The 17,365-nt window shown below is 33.6% G+C and overlaps 2 protein-coding genes across 2 annotated transcripts; one reads left to right on the top strand and one right to left on the bottom strand.

The window, feature by feature from the left end:
* The first annotated feature begins 501 nt into the window (after positions 1-501).
* On the top strand, positions 502-2,522 carry LOC100527875 (uncharacterized). Its single transcript, NM_001248076.2, has 3 exons — positions 502-841; positions 1,061-1,223; positions 1,890-2,522. Exons 1-3 carry the CDS (start codon positions 704-706, stop codon positions 2,081-2,083), a joined length of 495 nt encoding a protein of 164 aa, NP_001235005.2. The 5' UTR covers positions 502-703; the 3' UTR covers positions 2,084-2,522.
* Positions 2,523-7,558: 5,036 nt separating this feature from the next.
* LOC100802734 (B3 domain-containing protein At2g36080) lies at positions 7,559-9,470 on the bottom strand. Its single transcript, XM_006577024.4, has 2 exons — positions 8,608-9,470; positions 7,559-8,054 (listed from the first exon to the last, which is right to left on the bottom strand). Exons 1-2 carry the CDS (start codon positions 9,239-9,241, stop codon positions 7,822-7,824), a joined length of 867 nt encoding a protein of 288 aa, XP_006577087.1. The 5' UTR covers positions 9,242-9,470; the 3' UTR covers positions 7,559-7,821.
* Between the last annotated feature and the right edge of the window lie 7,895 nt (positions 9,471-17,365).

Consider the following 17,365-nt stretch of genomic DNA (forward strand, 5'->3'; position numbering starts at 1 on the left):
TTTTTTATTGTTGTGATTGTACCTAACAAATTACTCCGGTAAGAATAAATAGTATATATATCAATAGTAAATATTCTTTATAATATTCATTAATAACTAATTTTCTATCTATAATAAATTTGTTAATTTTTTAAAAGACACGTAGTATGATTAATAGTATTAAAATTTTGATTCACCGCAAAAGGAAATTGGAGCTCCACTTCTTTGTGTTCAGAAAATAAAAATTTAGTTTAAAGTAGTTTAATAATTTTAAATTGGTAAAATTTTATGTTCATTTAATTGTTTAAAATTTGATAAATTCAAATTAATAGAACTATAATTTTTGTTGTTTTTATTCAGTAATAAATTAATAAAATTTGAAAATTAATTGTAATTTAAAAGCATTAAATATGTTATTTTATTTTAATTTTTTACTTTGTGATGATCTTAATTTCAACTGATTTACTGGTGATTTGAGTTTTAAACGAAGTCGGACCAATGAACGAAGTCGAATTCTACGGTGGGAAACTCTGATAGGTTTCCACCATGGGAAATAAATTACAACCATTAGATCTATTAAGTTTTAAACGAATACTAATGGCTGTAATTTTTTTCCACGAAACCTGTGAACGTTTCCAGCGTAGAACTCGTCATGAACGAATTGTAACTCAATTCAGTGCAGTGATAGTTGCTACGAACTGTATTCGCATTTTCTAGGTTTGAAATGAAAGTGAGGGTTGTTTGCAGGAAAATTTACGACTACATACGCTATGATCTCAAAGAAATCTCTTTTCCCTCTTCTTTGCCAGACCCTCCTAACATCAAAAAGCGCCGCATATTGACCTGGGACGAACGTATCTGGGTATGCCCCTTTTCACGGTTTATTTTTACCTTCACTTGAGGTGTGACCATTTGTTACTTTTTTTTTCAATTTGATTCTGATGATCACCATAAAACTTATTGTGGTTGAACATGATTTTATAGTTGTATTATCGATGTTGTAGTTTGGAGATACTTAATTGAAGGGATGCCACTTGTCTATTTGTTTTCTAGATTGTGCTGAGAAACATTCCATGTTCAGGTTTTTAAGAGAGCTGCCAGGCTTTATGCCGCAAGCTGGGTTCGTGACATTGGTCCTGACCTTCGGCCTGATGATTATAAGAAGGATGATGACATGACTGATGAAACAAATGGTGAAAAGAAAACAACTAAAGGAAAAGAATCCTCAACACTGGAGGACCTTGGTACCAACTTGTTCTCCACTTTAATATTACCTCCGGTCCTAAACAAATTGTAGTGTATTTTTTTTTATAAGAAACAAATTGTAAAATACACTACAACTTGTTTCTTATAAATAGGACCAAAGGTAGTATCATTATGTTGTTTTGGATTTAATGGTTGTTGTTTTGTCAAAGTTACGATTGTTACAATCGAAGTACAATGGTGCTTCTCGCTGTGAATTTATCGAAGAGTAGTTATGATTATGATATATGGATACTCTTTGGTGTGCTCATGTAGTTGTGTGAATTGCTTAATCAAACTATTGTGAATTAATGACTTGCGCCAAGAGAAAGCAATTAGGATGTTGCTGAATATTAAGTCAAAAGTGCTTTAGATAACAAACAACAACTTATGATTAACGTGAACTATTAGTCAAAGATTTTTTTTCACTAACTAGAGTACCGCTGCCGCCGCTTGCTTATTCAGCATTGAGTAGAATTCTCTGTTCCTGCTTTATTTGCAACTCCAAATTCTTAGTGATTTATAATCTTCTGCTTTTTTTAGTTTCCTTACCATTATTTTTCTGGTTATGTTTTGCTAACACTTCTTTGAATAATGAGTTTGTGAAGGTGATTTTGACTTTTGACCAAGCATATGATCATACGTATTTTTTACTGGAAAATTTACAGCTGTAGCTGCAAGAGGGGGAATGGAGACTCTCAGACCGGCTTTGCAGCGTGTGTACATGACCAGAGCATCTGCATACAGAGATGCTCTTAAAAGTTTCATAGAAGGGTATCAAGAGGGTGTTCAGCAAGTAATGGAGAAGAAGGAAGATTCCAAAACTCAAGAAGATGCTGATCTACCCAAAAAATCAACTTGAACTTGCTTGTAGGAGGCAGGGTGTTATTTTTTCTCTTGCAGACCTTTAGTCATTTAGACTCAGGCATGAAGATTTGAGAAATTAGAGACAGTCCTCTTGATTAAAAGGTCTTAATGTACATTGCACTGAACAGATATAATCGAATATTCCAAAATGGGTGTATTTTGGATACTAAATATCCAGTGGTAGTCCTGAATTTTGTTTTTGCAATTTTGTTTCCAAGTTTTCAATTTTGTGTGCTTATTTGTGATGTTAAAGGTTTGTTTGTTCTGCAAATGATAGCAATAGCATATGTTGATGCCATGTTTCTTTAACTGCTTAGCTAATGATGTATTGTCTATTATTATTTATATTTGCCCCCTAAAATACACAGTTTGAATAGTTCTGACAATAAAAGACTCTGAAAATTTGTATATATGAATTTCCAGACATTGGCTTATGACAGCTAGGCTGATATCTATCTTATTTGTTCCACATACGTGAATTTTAACAATTTGCAAGTAATCACATCAAGTAATGATTTCAATCTTCTTATAACCTGTGGTTGCCAAGCTTGGTCATATATTTTGTGAAAGACTTTGGTAGAGTGGTGGAGGTGGTGGGTTTTTTTTATTTGATCCTCCCCATTTCTTCTCGTGGATGCTTAGTAAAATAATCACTATGTATTTCATTCATTTAAAGGTCACTGTTGCATCTTTGTTTCGTTCACTTAGATATGTGAATTCACCTGCTAAAAGATGATATAAGGTGAGCTTCCTATATGATTGATTCTGGGTTGGGTACTTGGGTTGTATGATATCCTTGGCTAATTCTATTTAGTGGAGATAATGTTATCATTTATTCTAGGTAGAATTACTTTGGCATTCTAGAAGATTTTCTTGCCATGCAGGTGGGCTGAATTATCAGCTGAGGCTGTGGAGGTAGCACTTCTACCCCGGGGTGTTACATATATATTTTTTATTGAAACATGTATGTGGCAGACAAATTGGGTCATGAGATGCCAGGTTGAATAGTTGTGGCTTCATTGTGGAGATTGAGATGACTGAAATGACTTGCACAATGTGAGAGATAAGATATAAAATTAAGGTCCCACAAAATATTATTGATTCCGTCTTTTGAGTGATAAGCCTGCTATATTGGTCCATTTCCATATGAAGATTGCATCTATAGTATTGATCTGAATTATGGAGGAATAGTTCTTACTATTTCAGGTAAGAGTCATATGCTTATCTTTATTGTAACATTATAGGCAGGGTTTATATTTCCAGTCTTGCCTCATGGCCAAATTTGCAGGGAATCTTTTAAATCACAAGTTTTGGATCAGTAGTACTATAACATTGAAGGGCATTATCTACACGATTGACATACATTTTACTATTCTGCAGTGAGAATCAATTTGACCGAATGAAGCCGATGAGCTTTCCATTTGAGTGAATGCAGGAAAGAGCATTGCTCTGTGATTTATCTGTTTAATTTTGTGTTTGGTAGTTCATATGCTGAAACGTGAGGCTCAGGTTGCTGAGATGCAAAGGTAGATTTTGTTGGTGTTGATGCTGATGTCAGTACGTGCTTTATTCTTCAATAAGAAATCAATTCCCATTGGTGTTCTTTATTCTACAGCATCTCCTAAAGGAGGCGCAGGGTGAGATTTATCCATGACCTTTTGAAAGTAATGCCAAGTGAAGTGGCATCAAAGATACACACCCTCAAAGTATTTCTCTCCTATTTTCCCCTTTATTGTCATCTGCACTGTATTATTACTATTAATGTATAAGTGTATCACTTCTGCAGGTCAAAGCCTTTGATTGGCCATCATGTGTAGGCCAATGATAAACACCACAATCTGAGGACCCTCCCACTTGCAGAGAGCCAGTGTGAGCCACTGAGAGAGAGATTGGACTCCTTCTCAAGCAGGAGCTCAATGGGCCTCTTGTGTAAATCTTTATGGGCCCCTAATAATCACATGGCACACTATTTGATTACTCATAAAGGTATTTTGCACTCCTGTCGTTCTTTTGCACAATTATTTTGCATTAACTTGTATGAAACTGGTATCGATCACGTTGATTGAAAGCTAAAAGCTTTCTTGAAGCCACTGTTTAAACACAGTGATCAGTTCAAGCTCTTCTCTCCTCCCCTACTAGGTCCTCAATAAAAGTTGGATTATTCTGTTTCTTCAATTCCTCTGTAAGAGACAAGGGCAATGACTTGTACTCGACTTTTGGCAATTCATTGATCAAAAGCACTTCACTGACGGGTCACATCCTCAACCCCTGCTTGTCGTCTGTACAAGCAGTTAATTGTACGGCAGCTAAAACTTGAGTCAGTGAAACTGTCTTTCTTCACCTGATAATTCCTCTGTTGTACCCGAAGTTTGGAATTTTTTTTAACCTTGGATTCATGTCACCTCAATGGAATAAAAAAAACGCTAGAAAATAACATGTATAGTGTGTACGTGCTGAGTTATAGACTTATTAAAGAGAGAGGTTCAGTGGTGGAAATCAATCAAAAGTGGACCAAAACTATTTCACTCATTGTGCCCTCCCCGTTAATAAGTTAATAAGCCAACAAAGAAAAACTGAGGTTGCCTCAATAACATTAATAACTAAAACTAGGTGTTATGAGAGAACTTAGAAGTTGTGAATTACACAGTTTAGAATTTATAGCAGATTTAAACAGCATTCATTGTGAGGCGTACTGCGTTACCTTGAGTGATATACTGTTTTACTTGCCTGCTCTTTAAGGATATCCTTGCCTCCTTTTTCAGTTTATGGCCTTTATTCTACATTTTCCCTTCTTTGTTTAAACATTTTACCCTAGTCAGTTAGGCTGTGAACGTTTTCTCTCTTCCCTTTTTATTTCATTGCGTGTAGTTTATAGCCTGCAAAAACTTACAACTGCACACAACAGACCATATAAAACAGGTCTGGCCACAACCGAGCTTGGGGGAAGAGGGGGTCTTCAGCTTCCCCATTTTTACTTGGTTTTTCATCCACATGAGTTTGTCATTACACAAATAAATGCATCATCAGAGATTATTACCTGAAAATTTGCATGAAAACAAAATTTGAAATATTGTCTTGGGAAGCAAAACCCAAAATATCCCACTTGGCATGATCACTCAAGCAGCTGTAGGCTGTAGCAGCAAATCTATATCTGTGCATATAATATGAGTTTGGCTTCTCTAAAATAAGTAATTTAAATTGTTGATGATACATTCTTAATTTGTTATGCATAGTATGTATTATTGACTATTAATTTTCTTTTTAGCATTTGAAATTACTTACCTAGTAAGATAGAGCATGTTTGGATTCCTGTTTGGGGTGTTTCAAACTAAGTTTTATGTTATGTTTGATTACTTTCAAAGGTACGTTGGTACACTTGTATTTTGTCTAAAACCAAGTTTTCATAAAAGCAAGATTTTGCAAAATGAAAACTACTTGAAAATTAAGTTTGTTAACTTTATTAACCTAAGCATACAATAATGCACTGAGACTTCTGTTGTTGTTTGTTTTAGATTACTTATTTTACGTACATGCTTACTTTAAAATAGCAGGATCCATATAACATATTGAGATGTGATTGCTGCCACTACCAAGAGGAAGAGGTGGAAGCTGTGTTGCTTGCTTAACTAGAGGAGTGGGCTTAGTAGTATGTATGTATATGTCTTTGGTTGTGTTATGTTATCTATCAAGTCAAGTCAAGTCAAGTCCACCCACCCACCCCACCCATCATAACCCACCAAAGCCAAATAGCAGCACACCTTCAGTGGCACCATACCTTACTTCCCACGTATATTATGATGATCCCTAGTGAAAAATCTTAAGGCAGAATCCCAACAGTGGCAAATTGATTCCTCATTTCTGATTTCCAATGACCTAAATTTCTCCATTTGGCACTGGGATGACGTCATCCCAGCTATCTCAGTGGGGCCCATCAAAACCTCTCCATACCTTACCCTCTGAATCTGCCCTCTGGCTGCAGTCTCTTTTCTTTTCTCATCACTACACTCTCTCCACCTTCGGGTTTACTCATTGTCACTCTTTTGGTGTGAAAGTAGTTTGGTAAGAAAATCAGGGATTTCGTTTCTTTTTTTCTCCCTTCTAGTTTTTCTATCATTTCTCTTTCTTTCATTTCCCTTTCCCTTTTAGGCAGGGTTTGAGGGGGGAACCTGACAAGTGGGTTAATTGGATCAATTATGAGATGTCGCATTCACCTATCCTTGTCCTTGGTGATTTCTCTTCTGCTTGACATCCTGTTGCAATCACGCTCGCATCGACACATTATGTTTAATTCCTACTTTGTTTTTCACTGCAGTTGAAAACATTTAAATGGTTATGACACATTCATACCCCGTAAAGAGTAAGATGTGCTATTGATTTTTAATGAAGAAAAAAGAGAGGAATGTAAGAATAGAAATTGTTGATCAGTTTATGTGAAAAAAGAGTAAATAATATTTTCGAAACATTTTTCATGTGGACTCGCACGATAGCAAGTTAGCAACTTAATGCATTTTTTACGGTTAATTTGGTGTCATTAAAAAAAAAAAGCGGTATAAATGTTTAGGTGGAAACTTTTTGTATGTGGAAAATTGTTTAAAGAATCAATTGAACCTTTTCCCGGATACCAGAATATATGCGAAGCAAGTAATCCCATAAATTCAGGATTCTGAGGTGGGATAAGCTACTTGAGTGTGACTTGAAGAGTCACTAATAAGATTAGTTTTATCACAATGGAAAGGCTAACATTGTTAGTTGACTTCCATGTCTTAAAAGATTTATCGAGTTCGCTTTAGGAAAGTTTTGGATCGACTTCTCAACCATACATATTTATGTTGGAAAGGTGATCCACGGCACCGTTATGCTTAATAATGAAACTTAATTAATTATAAGGCATTTAAGGCCCACAAACAAGTTCGTTCGGAGAAAGAAATTAATTATAATTTGATCTTGTCATCCTTCAAACTTCCAATGTTGTGTCTATTGGTTGGTAGGCCACACTCACAACATGCAAAGTGGGCCAAAAGAGATATGAGGTTTACCCAATAAATCCTGTTCCATGGTGCATTGTTAATCTATTTGCATTCTTCTGCTATCAACTTTGATCACTCATTGAGTAGAGAGAGAACGGTGTTTCCAATTAAAAAAAAGAATGCATCTTAACTCTGTTGGGGTAAAAGGAAACCACCAGTTTTCCATCCATATTTTAATCAAAGATGCAGAATCAATTAATTGAACCGAAAACAACCGTGATGGATAAAACCTCATTACATGATCAAAACGGATTATAACCTTCACGAAGTTTGCTCAATTTTTATGTACTATTTAGATTTCGTCTACATGTATGGCTTTTCCCCTTGCGCCTTTTAAATATATTATATAATAAGAACCGAAGTTGATAAAAAAAAGGTCCCATGATCTGACATTCACAGCTTAGTCGATAATTAATATGCTCGAGTGACAGGGAACAAGAAGATCCGATAAAACGAATAAACAAGGCATTCCCATTTGTATGCATCACCCTAATTCAAGACAAGAAAGATCCTCTATAATCTTCAACGTAAACCTAAATATACTTATAATAAAGAAGGGTTACTTTCATGGGTTCATGTTAACGACACGGTCATTGACTAAAATTAATTCAAGGGCATACTTAACCCTGAAGCTGGAAAAGGAAAAAGAAAGGGGAGAATCTAATAAAGAGGGAGGGGCATATATATCTAATAGATTCTAATTCTATTATGGTTGTTGAGGTACCATGTGATGGTGAGGGTTTGAAGAAGAAGAATAAGAAGAGGTTTGATGGTGGTATAAGTGGGTGTAGGAGCATTCTGGTGTGGAGTTCTGGGAATCATTATGATTATCAGGTTGGCATTCCATGTTCACACCAAAGAGCCTCAGCACCCTGCCACTGCCACTTGAACTACTGTTCCCTCCCGGTGTCGTTTCGTTCTGTCCTTGGGACCCTCCACCTGTAAGTAACAAACATTACCAACACGTGCAAATGCGCACGCCTTTAATCACTCCACATTTCATGTTCCAATCAAAAATCATACCCTATACTATACCACATTCAAATTACACAATAACAAAACCATTTTATTTTATTTATAAACCCGCTGCAATACTTAACAAGCTTTTTAGTAGTAGTATGTGAATCCTATATATTTTTCCCACGTTTAATTCAAAGAAAAGGGCGCGTGTCTCTCACGCGACTTCCTAAATCTGACCGTACAAAAACACTCTTTAGTCCTTCCTAACTCACACATTTGTTCCAATGAATATGTATTTTGGACGTATTGTTGTCCGGGTAGAAAGAAATAGAGTTTCATATGTCAATTAATTAGCATAATAAATGTCTGCATTAAATATCAGATTAATGAAATAAAACTCCAATTATAGTACTAAAAATATACTTAAGAAACCGCGTTTTAATTAAGTTTTGTCCTGAAATTAACAAGAAATAATGTTACTACTACATAACAGAGAATATTATTATTAAATTAGTGATGATGGATGAGGTACCTGGTGCATGAAGAGAGTGAGGTTGGTATGGGAAGGGGAAGTGGTGCGCAGGATAAGGTGGGTGCGCAGAGTAGAAGGAAGCGGAGGATCTGGTGGTGCTAACGTGAGCGGGGACCGGGTTGGGTTGGCGGCGGCTGCAGGAGATGAAGAAGCGTTGAGGGAGGGAGCGGTGTCTGTGGAACAAAACGACGTCGCCAGCGTGGAGGCGTTTGTCTTTGACGTAACGGCTCCATCCTTTGGTCAAAACGTAACTCTGGCTACTGTTCCAATAAGAGTAACGGAAGCGCCAACACTTCCCGGACTCGTCCTCGAAACTCAGCAACAGCCCCTTCGCCGCCGACGAGTCGAGAGGGAAGTGCTTCTCCGCGTGCTGTTTCGGAATCACGAGCCGGTTCAGCTTCCCGACGTCGCTCGGCGTCAACGGCTTCTCGAACATGGCTACCTTCTCCTCCTCTTGCGTCAAGTTATTAGTAGCCTTGTCCGAAACGATAACGTCGTCTTCCTCCTCCTCCTCCTCGTCGTTCAGATTGAAACGCGGGGTGTGGGAATTACTCAGCCACATGGCGGCTTGTTGCTGTTGGTCGTTGGTCCAGTATAGTGTTGTTTCCGGTGAATAGTGGTTTATCGATGACATTGTGAAAGGTGGGGAGAAAATGAAAGAGAAAGAAGGAAGAGGCGTGGTGATGATGATGATTATGATTATGGGTTCATTTTATTTGGAAGCTCACTGCTTCTTTGATGGACCTAGCAAAGATATGACAATGAGTGAGAGAGAGAGAGAGAGAGAGTCAGTACGAGAGTACTTTAAGGTTATTTGCCAAATGCGTTTGCGTTACTATATGAAGAAGAACAAGGTGGTTTCCAATTTCGATGCTCTTTTTCAGTTTCTTTTCAAATTACCCTATTTTTAATTAAATTGTTAAAAAGATTATATATATATATTTTAATGATGTGTTTCATTTTATTTTATTTTTTTGTTTCCGTGTGAGCTTGGTAGAATATTTTGATGATGAAAGTTTGATGAGTTTGGCAAAAGGTGCATGTACACTTGTAAGTGAGACATGGTGAGATTTTAAAATTGAAAAAATTACTGAATTGGACCGAACATGTATGTTTATGAGCCTTGAGATGGTACAGGTAAACATAATTTGGTGTAATTAGGGACATCCCATGTTAGTAAATTGGCTAACAAATCAAGTGATGATGGGGCCCTTTCTCACCAGTCCTCAGAGCCTCACACTAAGCACTCATCATAATTTTTGCTTCATTCATTCTTTCCCAATCCTATCCAATGCCATCGGCCGGCCTACCTATCATCCCTCTTTATTTCCACACCCAATTTCTCCTTTAATTTCATCACAAAACGGTGCCTTTTATTATTGTTATTATTTCTTGATTTGATCTAATAATCAAACTTATAATTCTTGCCTCCTTTGTGCTTTACATTTAAGTTACAAGGATGATTATATATCTTACATTCCCCGGCCCCTTTTCTTTCTTATGTTTACTAATTTTTTAAAAATTGCCATTTAGTAATGGACAACAAAATGCCAATTTTTAATTGTTTTTTGCGTGAAAATTCTGGTATAGATCAAGGAAAAAACTAATTAACGTAAAGTGCTCTATATGAATGTAAGTGTATATAGGTCTGATTCATTTCAAGTCTTGTGAAAATGTGTTGTCTTTAGGATAATGAAAGAATAGTATTTGTGTCACGTGCATGACTTCATTATTCGTGTTTAGCCATTCCTTATTCCTGGTTTTCAAATTAAGGAAGCTACATATACAAATTGAATGCGTCATAGGCAGGGAAGAGAAGAAAACAACAATCAAGACAAACAAACAAAGGCATGGGAGGAGTAAAAATTTTCCACAGATATATGCCTTCTCTTTTCTTTCTAATAAATAAGCAGAGAGTAATGAGATTTGATTTGTCCAATTAGAGAACACACACAAAACTCAGCGCGTTTTTGAATCCCCACCTCCTACATCTCTCGTACACATAATCCATATACTCTCTCTTTACTTATTATCTGGTCCTATAGTTGTCTACTCATCTTAATATTTTATATTATATAGTTGTATTCCATATATAATTATTTCTTTACTTAGATTATGTCTTTTCTATGAGTTGGAGACAAAACCACCTCAGTTTCCAGGTAGATTCAGACACCCTTTTCAGCCCTACAAAAGGTTGAACTCATTTGTTTAGTTTAAGTATATAAATGTTGGGGGCACACCAATAACAATAAAAGTTGTTGAGTTTTTTTTTTCTTTTTCATTTTCTAATATAAATAATTCTCCTGGTGTCGTCAGGGATCGATATATCTAGGGTCCGTGTGTTTTAGTTCTTCGTTAGAACTATTGCACACGTTAATAGAGAGAAAACGCTAAAGCATTTATTTTTTTTACGTTAACCTAGCCAAATGTCAATTAGGCTTTTATTATTCTATCGGAAAATGAAATGTACACTTGTAAATGCTCAGTCATGTCACGAAACCTTAGATGAGACGGTCCCCATATAAACCAGAAATGCTTGGTGGGTGCAATTAATTCCCGGAAGATAACATGAAATTTGCGGGTACTGTAAATAAAAAACATAGTTATAAAAATTGGATTGCAGTTCGACCGAAATCTAATATCCTGGATAGTCCAATTAAAGTAAAGGATCGGAAAAATATTTGATCCGGTTTGGCATGGATTGACATGGCTGAGTTTGATCAAACATGGTGACCCAAATCAAGTTGGTCCGATCTGATCCAATTGAGTTTTTTTTCATTCTTATATTGTATTAAATTGTTAATAGTTAATTATTAAATAACATATAATATACTCTTATAATATTTTTTGTCTTGATGACAATATATGATAACTAATTATCATTGTATTGATCATGATATGATATGATTCAATATTAATGTATTTTATACATCTTCAGCATACTAGTTTATGGTCATTTAATAACTTTTATATTTAGTCCTGAAAAATAAAAATTTTCTTAATAATTTAATGATAATATCCAACAAAATAGTAATAATTTATAATAATAGATGACTATATGATATTTTATAATTTTATCATGACAAAAAATTTAATTTTAAAGCATAAAAATATGAATTGATTATTATGTTAGGTATATTATATATATTTAAAAATTTTAATATATATACTGGGTCCACTTGTTGGACCTCTAATTCATTGATTCAATATCGCAATGGGATCAATGAATTGATTTTCATAACATTGATTAAAAAGACAAAGAGATACAAATTAATATAAGATGCAATTTATAATATGCATGATTGATGGAGAAAGATAATAAGAAATAAAAATATGTTATATAAATTGTGTTATATAGTAAATATTAACACTGACCCAACCCCCGAAGGTGTTATTAGACTACGTGTTGGTATGATTATCAAACCCTCGACTTAACTTGCTAACTGTTATGAGTTTGCGAGTCCACTTATTCTCTTTAAGTTGACTCGTGTGTAAACTCTCTTTTTTAATAAACTTTGAGTAGACTTTATAAACTCTAAGTAAACCAAAATGCAAGTTATTTTGAATTATTTTCTATCTACTTATTCAACATATCTTCATTTAGTGTCTTCTTGAATAAAAAAATTTTCACATTTGATAACATCAAATATTTGTTTTCTAATAACATCAAACCTCGATGGGAATTATCTATCACTGCTATAACATCTACAAATTATTATATAGTAATGATGCATTATCAGATTTGGTTATTTAAGTATTTTGTGAAATTTATAATTTATTATTTTACTTTATTATATTGTTGAAATATTTAATTGTTATGTTATTTATAAAAAATTTATTATTATTTTTATATAAAATTTTTACAAGTTTACATAAATTTTCGAATTTAATAATGTTGTTGAACAGGAAAAAAATACACAAAAGTGATGTAGGTGAGAATCTGACATGCTAATTCAAATCGTCGCCTCGGTGGTGTGTATGACTATGGAAAATCTCAATAGTTTATTTCAGGGGAAACGGGGGCGCAAGACAATCCCACGAGATATTTAAGGAAAGTGGGGTAGGGACAGCCTGATGGAAGAGAAAGAGAAAATTAACTAATAGTAATATACATTGACGTAGTAAAAAAAAACTGTCATCATTTATCAATAAACGAAAATTGTCGTGCATTAAATTTGTCTCTGATAATAGTAATATAATTTTTGTTTAATTAAAGTTAAACTTTTAATTAATATATCTATTACGATTTTTCTATATCCAAATTGTATGTATGTTAATTTATGGTATGTTAATATAAAATTGCGATGTCTATGTTAATGTAATTTTTCTATTTCTCCTTTTTATTCTAATTTTAATATATTGGTAGTGGAGTGTTGCTGGTTTGCGGTTTGCTTTGAGGACGTCAACCTAATTGGTACTCCTCTTCCCGCCTCTAGCTTCATCCACTCAAGTTTATATAAAAGAATAATATATGACCAAAATATGTTAGTATTTTGTTATTTATAATATATTAGTTTTTTTTTTTTACATTATTTGTACATCTGTGTATACTTTGTTATTATTATTAACAAAGAGTGTGATTGACAAAAGCTAATTGAATAGAAATGTTTAATAAAATTAGTTATTAAAAGTTAGTTAATAAGTATAATATTACATAAAAAATATAAAAAAGGATTTTTAATAAGTTAATAAAGAAATTAAAAACAAAGATATATATAAGTTCAAACAGGCATTATATATATAATTAATAAAATATTCAAATTATTGTAAATTTCTGCATTAAAAAAATATACACTACATGAAATTGCCTTCAAACTTCAAATAACATTCTAAGCTAATGAAATAAACTTTTTCTTTTTACTGATTAACTAGGTCTAATTTAATCAAATAAGTTTTTATAGATCACAGTCAAATAAGTTAAAATATAACTTAAAAGTCTTGTCAGTCATACTCATTAACATGTTATTTGATATACATACAATATACAAAACACATTATGTAACTAGTAAGTTAATAATTAATTATCATATTATGATTCGTCACTGATTTATTAATTAAATAGTAAAGAATATTGAAAATTAATACGATACTGATAGATAAGTTTAATAATAATAATAATATTTACATGAAAAGATTTTCTTATTGAATATTTTCCAATTAATTTTGGTTATTTCTTTTTTAGTGACCTTCGGCTATTTTCTAGTTGATTCATCACAATCAAAGATTAATCTAAATATTGAATTCCATTTACAGGATTGATATTTCCCATCAAATTAATATTCTTTTACGATATACTATAGTTGTTTATCAATCATATGATTCATATGACAACAAGTTAATCATAATGTTGATTTCTGCAATACCTATATTAGAAATGGTTAGAATTGAGATGGCGACTAATTCAAGTCTTTGTCTTTCTTTTGGCAATAAATTACATGGGAACATACGTTCAGAACTTGGCCTTGCTAACTAGCCAGCATTTTTATATATTAAAACAGGAATTTGTGTCTCTTTGTTTTAATTTGTTAGTTTCGCTCCACAAAATTAAAGCAAGCGAGAATGGTTTCGTGAAAGAGCTGTTATGATTGGTTTAACTAAATATTTTGTCTTATGCACGAGATCAGAGAGACTGTTCCTCCAGATTGTAATACTAATAGTTCATTGTAGCAGTAATAAATTCCAAAAGCAACTTGTTAACAAAAGGCCAAGAACAATGTACGCAATCTATTATCTTGATACGCATCCTACACTTGAGTTTATCGTACAAAGAGATTAATAAACAACCAGTACTCAGTAATATATAAACACACCTTGTGTTTGATTATAGCTGAATAATGAGCACACTTGTCAACAAATTCAATTTATTCTTTAATAGTTTGAATTGACACTAACTTTGCTAGAACACATGCATATCCGTTGGACAAGTTCAGATTAATTGATCAAATTTCTGTCTAGAGACTCGCCTAGAATATGCTAATTAAGCGCCAGTGGGTGTAAAGGGTTAATTAAGTGGGCCAATTGGAGTGCACCTCACTTTGAAGTTATCACATTAATCATTATAAATACAGTAATATGTTTGCATGTGGCTATATTAAAGTTGAAAATAGTACTAAGGATCTCCAATGCATCAATTATTTACTGTGTGTGTGACCCTATATCTACAACAAAAGCATTATTTATAATATGGTAAAGCAGGTTGTTGAAAGGTATGTGCATATATAATCAAGTCAAACACCAATAAGTCCATGCCAAAATTCAATACCCCCCTCCTCCATGCAATATTAATTCAAAATTTCCGTATTTGTTCCTTCAAGATATCTAATTTAGTGGGGACCCTAGTGTCTATACTTGTCTTATATATATATATATATGTGCCATTTCTTTTAATAATGAGATTTAAATATAGAATTTTATACAAATTACTCGAACCTCTTGTTAGACTGATCCTAGTGAATTTATATACTTAAGATGGAAAAATAGTGCATCAATATTGCAAAGTGGCCGATATGGTAGACTTCCATTACATTGGGACCGAAGTGGGACTAACCTTTTCATTGTCTTTGACATTAATAGCTAATCTTATCCTTTTGAATAGTTCCTGGTAAGTTGAGTTTAACCAGTAACATATGTAGAATTTGATCTGTTGGTGACTTGGAGGAAACATGGCCAATATAGCAATAAACCAAATATAGTCCTTGTGAACATGTAATGTGTCCAATACCCGTGAGAAAAAAGCAAAGTAGAAAACATAGGATTCATAGGATTGATAATTACCCATAATTAAAAACATTGAACCTAAGAATATACCATACGCTGTTTTCAGAATGCGTTTCATCATGCAATATTTTGGTCTCTATATCTATTTGTGGTAATGAGTGGCTCAAATTCCTGTTAGTAATCCCTTTTGTGATGTTTGATTATGATGATACATTCCTATGATTTGGCTTAATTATTGAAAAGATCACTAATCATAGGTTAACAGCATTCAATTGTAGGCATGCAAGTCTAATCTTGAAGTGCATGATGTCATATTTATGCCGGCATATTATATCAAGTGCCCCCACACTACACCGATTCCTCTTTCTCTTTCTCTCTCCCCTAATTTGTAGTTGTAATAACTCCTTTAGATACACGAAGGATCAGGATAGGACATACAGAAATTTTGTAGTCCACTATGTATTTATCATTCTATATAGTGTTTTATATTTTATTTATGAATTTTACCAAAAAAAAATAAAATAGGATTCAACAAGAATTCGTTCGATTTGCTTTTGTAGTTATCCATGAACTGACCTGATTAATTTACCTCTCAATTTGAAGTAAAATAGAAAAAGGAACATACGATAAAATAAATAACGCATAAACAAATTATATATTGTATATTTATTTTATAAAAGTATTTTTAGGTGCTAGTTTCCTGAATTTATTTATTAAAATATACATTTTTTTTCAAGTATTAAGGCAAAAGGTTAATTAAATAAGACATCGACAATTATATGAACTTTCCACGAAACAGAAAGCTATATACATGCCAGGGAAGGCGGGGAAAACATTACGTACGTCGTATGGCGAAAATACGAAAGTTTAATGGAGTTGCATCAACATTCAACATGAAGTAACTAAATAATCACTACACACCGGCCAAAATATCAAATTCATATATAATAGAGTACAGAAAAATGATTTATCCCGAGAGCATATTAATTTTGTATCAGCCCTGAGAATTTTAAATATCGATCAGGAACCAAACAGCAGAAGATGTGGGGTCCTCAATTTTTCTCCATAATAAGGTAGGTAAAGGAAAGTGCATTATTATGTCATGAATCCAAACAACAGATGAATATCTGGCAAGATGGAACCACTGGGCTATGAACTCTAATGCATAACACTGGCTATACCTAGCTACAGCAAGAAATCTACTTACATAAATATATGTACAATAATCTAGCTAAATAAACACCCCAGTGACAATTTCCCAAGCAATAAGTGTATCAGAAGCAGAAGCAACCTAGCTCTCAAAAGATTAAAAAGGCTTATATATAACTCTCTCTTTGACACACAAATATTAGTTCTATACAGAGAAAATTGTAGCCCGTAAGATATCGAATATAAAAGTTACTTATTCTCATGTTTGATTCTTATATAAGCCATCGAATATTTCCTGCATGATCGAGATTTAATTTAGTCTAGTCACTTAATGTGTTGCACTCTGAGTAAGTTTGGATGAGAAATTAGCATTACATCCTAGAATTTTATTTTTAACAACTACTATTCAAATTGAAAATGTAAAAATGATGTTTATTCATAATTACTTCTTTAATTAAAATTAACAAGAAGAAAAAAAAACTAGTTTTTTTTTTCCGAGAAATCATGTTTAGTCAAAAATAGTAAAACAGTAAAGTAAAGGCTCCACAGATAAACAAACACAGAATGAAATGCAAATAGTGTGGGTTCCTAAACAGCACAGAAAATGCCACGTCACCTAATATTTTTTTTCTGGCTTGTCTGTATTTATTTATTTTCTCACCCGTCAGGGGAAGGCATGCGGGTTGGGCTATGGCCCACAACGTCAATGTGTAAATGTATGTGGGCCCACCACACTTGCCACATTTGTCAAACCGTCTTAATTCTTTTTTACTTTTTTTATGGCAAGGAGCATTTCTTTCTCTGCTTCTGTGGTGTGAAAACTGCAACAACAAAAGGGTTGGACAGAAATGGTGATCGAATCGGGTAATCGGCACGTGCCACGCGATTGGTG

This window comes from Glycine max, chromosome 3 (assembly GCF_000004515.6).
Source record: "Glycine max cultivar Williams 82 chromosome 3, Glycine_max_v4.0, whole genome shotgun sequence".
NCBI classification, from domain to species: Eukaryota; Viridiplantae; Streptophyta; class Magnoliopsida; order Fabales; family Fabaceae; genus Glycine; species Glycine max.